Genomic DNA, 12,303 nt, shown 5'->3' on the forward strand with positions numbered 1-12,303 from the left:
ATAAACTGCGAAATCAGTAAGTCCAACACATTCCTCTTTTAATTGATGTCATAACATAGCTACTTGTGGGATTGATTTCCAGTTGTGAAGGGATTTTTGGAGGATTCTTCGAAATTATAGTTGCAACTTGGCTCGACAGATGAAGTAAACTTGAAATGCTGCTGTTTTGTCGGACAGTCCACTCATTTCTCCTACCAGCACAGAGAAAGACAACAGTCCATTTGACTGATGTTCTTATCCGCCAATGAATTGAATGGATGTGTGGCAAAGCTCAAATCACGGCAGAGAAGGGGCGGAGCTTTCTCGTAACAGCCTCTTCAATATTACGTCATGCGCGAGCGAACAGCTGGTCCGTTGCGAGACCTGAAAATGTGTACAAGCGTAGCGATATAAAACCGCGTCCGTGCCGTTGCGGCATAAACAGTCAGTTTATCACGATGTGGTGGCTGGAAGGGTTTGGGTCGGGCATGGGTCGCCTGGAGATCCTGTTGCTTGTTTACACCTTGCTCTGCTCTCTCGGAGGTGAGTTGTTCAGTGAGGGTTAAAGTGAGATCGCTATCATGATGCAGTGGAGCTGTCCTTTGTGCTGGTGCTGAAGTGCTTCACACAACGGCTTGCCGTAGCCAATATCGTTTAATGCTATTGCACTTTGAACAGCTGCAGGCCACGCAGAAGGTGGAATGCTTCTCTTATTGGTGTTATAGTGTTGTCATGGACACATTCCCGAGAATAAAGCAAAGACTAAAGCGTGCTAGATTCTTCAGGAGCTGAGCTTTTCAAGTGTGTATAGGCACTCGCGAGAAGTTGACGCTTCTTTATATCCAGATAGACGTATATCTTATTGCATTATTAATATTAGGGTAAACTGAGAAGTAAATGTGATATGAGTCGTTTTGGAAAAATAACGATTATTTACGATACTAACACACTTATTTGCTTTACAATACATCCATTCCTTGTGTATGCAGGCCTATATTGTTTTATTTCAGTTTTAATCCATTGAAGCCGATAAGCAATTTTTAGTTCACTCGTGATTCACCCGTGCTCACTACATCAACATGTTTCCCAAAGCGCATCATATGTAAGATTTAGGCCAATTATCCAATTATTGTTTTGTAATATCAACGTGCTAGTCTCGAGTCTTACCTATAGTCATTTAATTCTCGATTGCATTAAAAGATTATCTAGCATTATCTCGAGACGCTGTGCATTTGTAGATCGCGTCGATAAGGAAGTTAATCTGGCGGACAGAGCAAGACAATACCTGCACTGCTGTGCCTGAAAGCGCATCTGATGGATGGTGTGCTTTAGATCCCTCTCCGTGTCAGCTGTACTTGAGCTCCGAGACAACACACAGTACTTCTTAAGTACGAATCAAACAAAGCATTGCGTGTCGCCTTTTGAGCTAATATTTCTCCATGCACAAATAAAATCAAGCTTAACAGTCTTTATCACAGAAACTTAAATCGCTTGTTATTAGATGTTTGCTATTCCATTTTGTAAACCTGGCTTGCATTTTGCTCGTTTGTAAAATTGCGATGTGTGAAAAGAACTTACAGAACTTATAATTATTATTTATAAATAGGCTTTAATGCTTGCAATTATGAAGATTCTATCTTTTGACTTTATCATGTCTGTGTCATTTGCAGCATCTTCTTGACTTTGCATTCATTCTTATTATTCTTACTGTATTTACTAGGACTGGGTATCCGCCAGCTGCCTCACGATACGCATTGATACATGTCACTACTCGATATATCACGATACATCACGATATCATGATCTGATTCTATTCTGATTCACAAGCTTTTTATATTACAGTTATAATGTCAGTTTTGCTTAAATACAGTATGAAAGGAATTCTCTTTCAGCTAATGCTGCTATTAATTATGCAGGGGCCTCTAACTTTGTCTATTTCAGAAATATTAATAATAATAAAAATCATTAGTTTTTCATCATTTTGATTAGATTTTAGCTTTTAAAAATATAAAATAATTCCATGTATTCCATCTATAAATATGTCTTGAAATTGCACATATTATGCTGCATAAATGTATATTTTGTTATATGTTTGTTGTTTACCAACATAATTTGTACTAAGTATTTACACGGACATTTAGAACAAGTGCTAAAACAGAACTGTGTCTGTCAGATCAGTGGCAGGGACTTTGACAGAAGTGTTTTGTTCGAATGGCTTCTTTACAGCATCCGTGCTATGTGTGATTAGAATTAAATGTTTCTGTTGTTGTTTTTGATTAATACCTGACTGTAAAGAACAGAAAGGGTATTAAAAAGAGACATAACTCAATGACAAATAGATTGCGTGGATTTTGTCTTTGGATAAGCATCACAAAGAAAGAGTCATACTAAATGTTAACTCTCAACACGTGAAAAGATCTCGGTGCTGAACTTCTTTGCCACTACACTACTCAAACATTGGTGAGTGAAATCTAAAAAGTTACCAGCCAGTGGCTAATCACAGACATTGTTAGTCACATACTGTATATGGTATGCATGATATGAAACTATGAAAAATAGTTTTATATACATTTCGATACATGGATCTAAAGTATCGATACAATGTCGTAAGAAAATTATCACAATATATTGATATTTGATTGTATTGACACAGCCTGTTTACTGAGGAGGTTACCTTTTGGGTGATTACTGTTGTTTTCCATTTCCTCCAGTGAATTTCTTTTTCTTACTTTTTATGTGTTTTACCTACTACACTAAAAACCTGCAATTCCCTAAAATGCTATTTCTACCTGATTTAACCCCTAAAATCTTTGTTTTGTTGGTTTAACCTATGTAATATAGTCAGGTTGATTCAGTGATGTTAAATAATATTTTTTACTTTAAATCAAACCAGTTCATTTAGATGTTACCACATAAAGCACATTTATTAGGTTACCACTTTTTTCACTGTACAGATGAGATTCATAATGCACAAGCAATTCGTAAACATGATTTCATTAACAGGGCACAAACACATTGCAAGGAGATACGGCAGTCGCAGGACTTGGCTGAGCGCTTACATTGATCACAGTATTGACAAGCTGCAGGAACAGAGTGATGCTCTGAGGCTAGCACAAAGGAGCAAGACCAATGAGCCATCCAGTCTCAATGGGAATGAAGTCAGAGTAGACCAAAGAAAACAGTTCAATGTGTGACAGACATAGACAAATAGCTGGGCTGTGACAGAGTAAGAGAGGACTTCCTTAGTTGAGCCGATTCTGTTTCTGAGTTGTTCAGTTTCAAATCTGCCTGTCTCTGACACTCTCTTAATGTGTTAATCAGGTTTAGTCCATCTCTTTGTCCTTTTTTTGTGGCATTTATCTATCTGTCTATCTATCTATCTATCTATCTATCTATACAGATAAGAGAATTGTGTGTGTGTGTGTGTGTGTGTGTGAGAGAGAGAGAGAAAGAGAGAGAGAGAGCAGCGACAGCATGAAATGTAAACAATATTCCCCTCACCTTGTTAGTGCATTGGATGTAAGTGACTTTTATGCCAAAATGGAGCATGTGTACGAGAGCCCATTACGCAGAGACATGACCCGTGAAGGGATGTTTTGCATTGAGTGGTAGTACATTACTTAACACTCACATTACTTTGTAAGTAGGAGGCGTGTTATTGTATTGTCATAAGTATTGAATAAAACTTATGAGGATGACAGCAGTTGTTCAGACAGCACCTGTTCATGTGTGTCTTATGCTGCTAGCAGCTGTAGTTTAGATGTTGAGTAACCAATGAATATTTTTTTTTTTCTGTTGTGAAAATGATTGAGTAAATGATATTGTAACACATGTACTGAAACAGAGTTGGATTCTTTGAAAGAATGCTTTGCTTTATGCCAATACCATAAACGTACTTATATTAATGGCTTAAAGCCAATGATTTTGTATACATTTCAAACCACAAAAACTGCGAGTTCAAAACACTCTGTACGCCCTCGCTTTATTTACGCTCCACCGTTATGCCATTATAACACAGAGCAAACCTTGTGTTTCATTTTCATCAACGTGTAGATCCTTGAGTCCCAGTGCTGCAGCGCATATTACCTTTAGTCCGAAATCAATTAAAACGCTGCAAGATGAACGGCGCCTCAACAACCTGCAGGGAGATTTAGGGCTTCATTACTTTGCGCAGTCCGATGAATGCGTCACTGCTCTCTGATTGATGCGCCGCCATCGCATAATTCAATATGCATCGTACCAATCTACTAATCTCAAAGTCTCCGGCAACTAATGGAAGTCTGCTTTTGTGATGTCTAAATTGTTGTATACGGTGAGAAAAGAGCGCATTTTCAGATTAATGTGTGAGTCAGAACTGTTACCATGGGATGAGGAAGTCTTGCGGTCAATAATAAAGAATTTGCCTAAATACAAATATTTATGAATAAACTAAATATATATATATATATATATATATATATATATATATATATATATATATATATATATATATATATATATAATTTTAGTTATTTTGTCAAATAAATGTTTAATTATATTAATTTTATCATTATGTATTCTATATAATACACACGCACACACACACACACACACACACACACACACACACACACACACACACGTTGGTGTGGCTATCCTTATGAGAACTCTCCATAGACATAATGATTTTTATACTGTACAAACTATAGATTCTATCCCCTAACCCTAACCCTAAACCTAACACTCACGAAAAACTTTCTGCATTTTTACATTTTCATAAAAACATCGTTTAGTATGTTTAAGTGATTTGAATTATGGGGACACTAGAAATGTCCTCATAAACCACATTTATAGCATAATACCCTTGTAATTACCAGTTTGTAACCTAAAAAAAGTCCTCGTAAACCACTTAAAATCAAGTTATGCAGTAATTAATAGTGCCTGTAATTAAATTCTGCAAGTCTGGTATACTCTTTTTAAAAAAATAAAAAAAATACTTCTTTAAATTACACAAGCATATTCATTTTTCAAAAGGTGCTGCATAACAGGAATGATCCTGGTACAATCTCCTGATTCATCTCCAAGCTGTTCTATCTTTTCATTACTGTTAGATCTTGTGTTTGGGGAAACCTCATGGCTTTTTCCTTTACTGAGAAAAACTATAAAACATTTCCTTAAAGGAATATTCCGGGTTCAATACAAGTTAAGCTCAATCGCCAACATTTGTGGCATAATATTGATTACCAAAAAATGTATTTTGACTTGTCACTCCTTTTCTCCACTTACAATAGAAGTGAATGGGGCCAGTTTTTGGAGGGTTTAAATACAACAAATGTTTTTATAATTTTATAAAAGCACTTACATGAAGTCTTCTGTCAAAACTTGTGTATTATTTGAACTGTAAAGTTGTTTAAATCATAATTTTTACAGTTGTTTTAGGGTTTGTTGACATTACTTCATGGCAACGAAGTTGTAAAATTAGTAATAACTTTACACAGAAAAGGTTAGTAAGTGATTTTATCACACTAAAATCATGTTTACATGCATATTGTATGTCTTGTGGCTATACTTTTGAAACAGTCAGTATTTTACGGTAATGTTTATAGATTGGACCCACACTGGAACCCAGATTTTTGCTTTTTTTTTTAGCTTTTTTTAAAGAAAAGGAGGGGCAAGTAAAAATATATTTTTGTGGTCAGTATTATGCCACAAATTCTGGCGATTGAGCTTAACTTGTTTTGAACCCGGAATAAGTCATGATGGAGCCTTTTCACAGACCTGTTTTGACTTGTTTCCGCCTTCTGTAGCAATCTTTTTTTATATTTCCAATTTTAAATATATTTAGTGTAAATTGATAACATTGTACTATTATATTACCCTGGAATAAGTTTAAAAAAAATCAGTTACCTTAGCTGCAATGAGGCTTCTAACACAGCTGCTGAGGGAGTGACAGAAAATTTGGCCTGTTTCTCTCTTCTTACTGATGATTTCCAGTGCTGTATATTTTTATCTTCTTTTGCAAAGCTGTGAAAGCATAATCATTGATTTTTTTTCTTTTGCAGTTGCAGCAAACAAGTAAGCAAAAATGAAATTTGCTGCTGTCTCCCATTCACCGGCATTCAAGTTTAGCCAACTATGACGACTTCCGCTTCGTGAACGCGGACATGTGAAAAGGGTCCATTATGGCAAATTCTTCTTTCTTTGCCAAAAAAAAATAAAATAAAAAATTACTAAGAGAACACAAGTAATCATCTGCATCTTGAATATAAGCCAACAACAAGGATGCAAAAATCAAAGACGAAATTTAGTTAAGCATGTGTACATTATTACTTTGATAATGCACATTACCTTGACCTCTGACCTGCTAAAGAATGGTTGTCAAAACAGTTATGCCAAAAATTTGTTTTTTTTAAATATAATTCATCTGTCATACACATATAATTGTACTCATTAGATCTAAAAGATACAGCGAAGACATACTGCAATTAATATTATCAACGGCAAGAAAGTTTTCATGTAGCTAACTATAGTTAGGTAAACTATCCTTTCACAATACTTCATTCATCTAACCAGCTGATTTTCTTTTGCTCCTTTTTTCTTCAGTGCAGTGAGTGCCAGTTGGTACAAAACCACTTTCAAAAGCATCTTTTTTTTCGGGCCACTTTACAGAGTGCAGGATAAAGGATTCACCCTACAATATTATTTAGAAAGGATGACTCATTATGAATAAATAATCATGGGTTAATTCAAGACAGGTTCGTTTTTAGAAACCTATGTAAAAGCTGACAGCTCTAAAGGTCAGTCTGACTGTGAAAATATTGTGCAGCTAAGAAGCCATTAACAAAATCTGAGAAACGAATTGCTCTCCATCTAGAGGAAATTATCTTTTCCAAATAAAACTGACTGCCATGTTCATTATAACCACTGACCTTGTCATTCTTGTTAGAGTTCCCTATAACAGCTCATACAACCAGAAATGTATCAACAATCATGGTTACATAAATTGCAGTACTACTATCTATTTATACACCAATTGCAGAGAGAGTATAAAAATGCTCAAATTCTTTATCTCACTGCTACAACCTGAACAGCTGTCAAGGAATGCAGTAGGTAATTGATGAAGCGGAAGTCATTCTCGATTTTAGTGCATTTGTGAAGATGTCAGTTTCATTATTTGGACTTTGTTAGATCTGCATCACATGCCCTATTTGTCATTCATTTCATCCGACATTACTGCCAAGCTATCTCTGCCATGAATCACTTTGAGGTTCACAAAAACAGTCAAAACCAAAATGTATTATAAAGCCAACCATTAACTGACACTGATGGCGCTAGTGCAGTGACAGCTGAAATGACTCTAAATGCTTTTGAGCCTAACACAAATATAAAATATATCTAAACTTAGTAGAGAAAATGACAACATTATCCGATTGTATTGGCTTTGAATGCCACCTTCTGATCCAGTGGGTTTAGTCAATTTACAGCAACAACACTCTTCTCTATTGTTGGAACGAGGAGACATAAGGTGTGATATACCCTTGTGGACAACATCAAGGCTTGTGTTACGCTCTAGAGGACTGGTCTGTCAAGCCTCTGCTCCCCTCTGTGTGATTTTGGCATTAGGGCCACTTTGCTAATTGCACTTGGCTTGGTACATCCGTTTCCCTTACTGAGTCACCAACTGCTACCAGGGGAAAAAAGCTCTCTATCCCTCATCAGGATCTTTTCAGCTCTCTCTTTCACCCACACTCTTGCTCTCTATGGCACTATCCTCCAATTCATGGGGTCTAGCTGTGAAAGGTTACTGCAACACATTTCTCATCCTTGAGCAAACATTAATTAGTGGAACTGTCTGAAGAGGAAACTTCTTTTTTAATTTAGAAAGAATCTGTTCTTGATTACGGATTGTATCAAGATCAATGGCTTAGAGAGAAAAAAATTAGAAAGTTGAAAATTGAGTAGCTTTGCCTCCCTGTCTTACAGAAAAATGAGTGCTTACTGAATTTCTGGTTCGGGTGAGCTGCGGTTTTGTGATTCCTCTTTCGGATCTTAATGTTTCAGATGAGAAGGATTGATGAGAATTAGGTGAGATCAGGGCCATTAGGAGCACTAATCCACATGTAATCCAGCACCAGCTAAACTAAAGTTTCCTCAGGGATCGTTGTGCTACTCTTGGTGGGGAAGAAGCACACCTGCTTGTGGTCTGCATATGGACTAAATGTGCAAAGGATATGGTATCTGTGTGTGTATGTTTATTGCAGGGATAATTCACCCTAGTTTACATTTACTCACCCTCATCGTGTTTTTCCAAACCTGTTTGACTTTATGTGTTCTGTGGACTTAGGAAGCATGTTAGGATTCTTTCATACTAGCTTTTTTGGTGCGCACCTGGGTTCAAATGACATCAAAGATCGGTTTGTTTGGAAAATGTGAATGCTGTTTTGCGCACCCACAAACAGCACCCTAGTCCTTGAAAAGGTGGTCTGGGGTACGGTTCATGTGGACTAAAGTACGGATGCTGCTGATGTGAATGCAGATGTACCAAAATGCAGAAGTGAACCATTTAGGATTACGAATAATTGTATCTTTGCAGGCTGCAGATCACAATTATTGTGGTTTATTGCATTTCTCATACCTGCTTTTCTCCAAATAAATCCCATTCATAAAGCAGCTCACATTCTTCACATCTCTTGCAACACATCTGTGTGCTTGCAGCAGACAAAGCCAACATTCATCATATCATTGCATCCGCTGTAGACAAACACAAGAGCTGTTCTGTGTATGTAAAATTTTGGTGGTAAATTCAAAGAGATGAATATTTTAATAACACAGCGAAGCTGATGACTTCTTGAGATTTTACCTAGTTACAGTGGTAAGCAGCTGACACTTGTTATCACTTGATGATGCAGTTGGACCACAGTTAGGACCCAAATAGTATGATGTGAACAGAGACTAGTAAGGGTAAGGGGGAAAGAACAAACTCAGGTTCGGTCCAAGCAGTCGAACAAAGTGTGAAACCCCCCTTAGTCTCAGTCACTATTCACATTTATTGCATTAGATTCCATACAACGACAGTGAATAGTGACTGTGGCTGCCACTCTACCTAACATCTCCCTTTGTGTTTCATGGAAGAAAGTCAAAGGTTTGGAACAACATATGATGCTACTCTTTCATTTGTTCTTCTAGAAACAATGTATTTTCTCAGAACAGGGAGAGAGAGAGAGAGAAAGAGTGACCGTAAATGCGAATGCTGACAGAGTGACAAGGACAGGAGGGAGAAAAAGAGCAAGGAAGCAAGTAAGAGAGGCAGACAGCTGCTTTGCCTCTGGCCACCCAGAACGGCTGGTGTGCCAAGGAGTCTGTTTGCTCAACTGAGGCCTGACAGACAAAATTGCAGGCAGATAGTCTGAATGGCAAGGAGGGGACAGGAATAGAAGGAGAAAACTTTTCTGCTGCGTCCGCTAGCGCAGTTACAACATCATCCATCATTCCTCTTATTATCATTAATTATTATCAACGCACCAGAGGCCCGTTTACATCAGGCTCACAGAGAGGCAGTGAGGGGATTCCTACACTTTAACAGAGCTTCTGCTGTGTATGTGTGGGTGAGTGTGCGAAGTCTATCTTTGTTGTGTCTTATTGCCAAGGGTGTTGGTGCTTATTTCCTACAGGCCTGGGCTGGGCAGTGACATCTCTTTGTGTTTATGATTGCTTATGCAATCCCATGCCACATGGATTTTCTGCTGCAGCCTTTTCAAAGGGCAATGCATAATTGCTGAAACAGCTCCACAAAGGCCCCTGAATTACCTTGTGTTAACATGCAGTATGGGCAGAATGGCCATTTATGCTTTAATGCTTTAAAGGGTTAGTTCACCCAAAAATGAAAATTCTCTTATCATTTACTCACCCTCATGCCATCTAAGATGCAAATGAATGGTGATCAGGCCATTGAAGCTCTAAAAAGGAGATAAAGTCAGCATAAAATGTATCCATCAGTATTTTGTATTTTGAAGTGATCCTGTTGGTTTTGGGTGAGAACAGACCAAAATATAACTCCTTTTTCACTGTATATCTTGACAGCAGTCTCCTTGGTGATCATGATTTGAAGCTCAGTTACACGTTTTATAGTGCCATCTAGCACTCTGCTCATGCATCAAGCAACAGGAAGTGTAATCAAGCTTGAAATCATGATTGTCCCTAGAGACGGCAATGGCAAGATTTACAGTGAAAAAGAAGTTATATTTTGGTCTGTTCTCGCCCAAAACCAACTGGATCACTTCAGAGGACATTGATTAAACCCCTTGAGTCTTATGGATTACTTTTATGCTGCCTTTATCTACTTTTTGGAGTTTCAAAGGCCTGATCACCATTCACTTGCATTGTATGGACCTACAGAGCTGAAATATTCTTTTAAAAATCTTATTTTGTGTTCAGCATGGGATGGCATGAGGGTAAGTAAATGATGAGAATTTCTATTTTTGGGTGAACTATCGCTTTAATCTAGGACGATTTATAACGATTACAGGTCTGTATTTTATCACAATTTGCCTGCAATTTGATATATATTTTTGTGACACTTTTGAGTAAATAAAACTACTCTCCCTAATCAAACACACCTGACTCAACTCATCAGCTCATTAGTGGAGACTCCAAGACCTGAACTGGGTGTGTCAAAAAAGGGAGATATGCTAAATGTGCAGTGTTGGGGGGCCTCCAGGAACAGGGTTGGTAACCACTGCTCTAGATGAATCAAAACCCAGTAGGCCGATATACACTTCTCAGAAATGTGACTGTTATCCACTTATGTTTGTTTGTTATGTTTGTGTCCAATTTGACCTCAACAGAAACATATACAGTAGTAGAAAAATACAACAAAACAATAGAAAAAAGGTGGGACTGCACTGCTATACTGGGTGTACACCAATCAGAGAATCTTAACATTCAATACAGCGGCGTAGCTAGACCCTGGCTGATAGGGTCTTTTGTTAATAGCCCTGAATGTTTTTGTGACATTTTTGTCTAAAAAAAAAAGCGAGAAAAAAAGGCAGGCTGCAATTCTGGCTTCAAATGTGAATGTATTCCGATCAGGGAGCCCCACCTGCATTAATTTTACAGTTCGCAATTTGACTTTTATTGCTGTTCGTGCTCAAGTTCATTAGACACGTTACGAATACCTCGAGTGGGAGCTTTCTATTTTCTCTCACAGGTGTGCAGCTTTTCTATATCACAGGCACTGAGGTTTTATTATGCAAGCTTTATTTCTAAATATCTAATCTATAAGCCTCATTTCTAATCTTCATTTGTTCACAATCCACACACCAAGTAGATTTTAATGCATGCACCAGTCAACTTTTTCGGAGCATCCCTTCTCACTCCCCTAGATGCACTCTGCCTAGGTAAAATCAGCTAGCACGTTTAAGAATTACCATCCATAATCAAATTTGCAGCAAGTTCACTGAACTTCAAACCAACCAGACTAAGCATTAGTCGATCAGAATGAAGGTATGTCAGTAACAATACCTTCAATACAACAAAACTTTAACAAGGATTTGTATGATGTACAGTTCTTATGCCAGTAGCCAGGTAGCCACGTTAATGAGCTAACAGTTGCTAACTGGTTAAGTTACATGTGAGCTGACCAAATATTTGGACTTATCATTATCCGTTGATCATTTTGAGTAGCGATGTGCACGGTTACCTTTATTACCATTCGGTTGACCACAAGGTTTCACGAACGGTTATTCGATTTTAGTCGGTATGTGGGAATAAAGAATGCTTATTGCAATGGAATTTCCTCAAATGCAACTCAGAATATCAGCACAGTGAGCTATGAGCCTAAATAGCAGAATGCATGTCTTAAAACAATAAAATTTCACATTAAAATCAAACAAAAATGATCCAAAAACTGGTTTACATTTCCATGTCATGTGCGTGGAGTTACACTGCTGCGTTTAAATAGCCTCTTTGGAGTGTCTTGATTTTTAAATAGTTTAAAATCAGATGACATTGAACTTGTCTAATTATTGTATTTAAGTCTGCACACCAGAGCAAAAGGGTAAAAAGCACTGTCTTACCGTTAAGTTGAAACTTTGCTTTGTTAAAAACAACCTGGAATCATGTTTAATGGTATAACAGTCATGAAACCCAATGCAAGTGTTTCGAGATGCATTTAAAAAAATGTAAGTTATTTTTAACTTTACTCTGTGATCCCACGATGGTGTTTTATTGCCACGTTAAATAAAATACAAAATTAAGATTTCGTGATTGAAGTCGTAATATTTTGCGAATTAAGTAAAAATTGAGGATAAAGTTGTAACATTATGAGATTAAATTCATATGAGAATA

The 12,303-nt window shown here is 37.3% G+C and overlaps 1 protein-coding gene across 1 annotated transcript in view; it reads left to right on the forward strand.

The window, feature by feature from the left end:
• The first annotated feature begins 454 nt into the window (after positions 1 to 454).
• Positions 455 to 12,303, forward strand: part of LOC127424495 (transmembrane protein 8B-like) — a 251,801-nt gene continuing 239,952 nt past the window's right edge. Inside the window, exon 1 of the mRNA XM_051669777.1 lies at positions 455 to 522. Within this exon, the coding sequence (XP_051525737.1) occupies positions 468 to 522 (55 nt within the window). The 5' untranslated portion in view covers positions 455 to 467. The remainder of the gene's footprint in view (positions 523 to 12,303) is intronic.

Source organism: Myxocyprinus asiaticus, chromosome 3 (assembly GCF_019703515.2).
Source record: "Myxocyprinus asiaticus isolate MX2 ecotype Aquarium Trade chromosome 3, UBuf_Myxa_2, whole genome shotgun sequence".
Taxonomy (NCBI): domain Eukaryota; kingdom Metazoa; phylum Chordata; class Actinopteri; order Cypriniformes; family Catostomidae; genus Myxocyprinus; species Myxocyprinus asiaticus.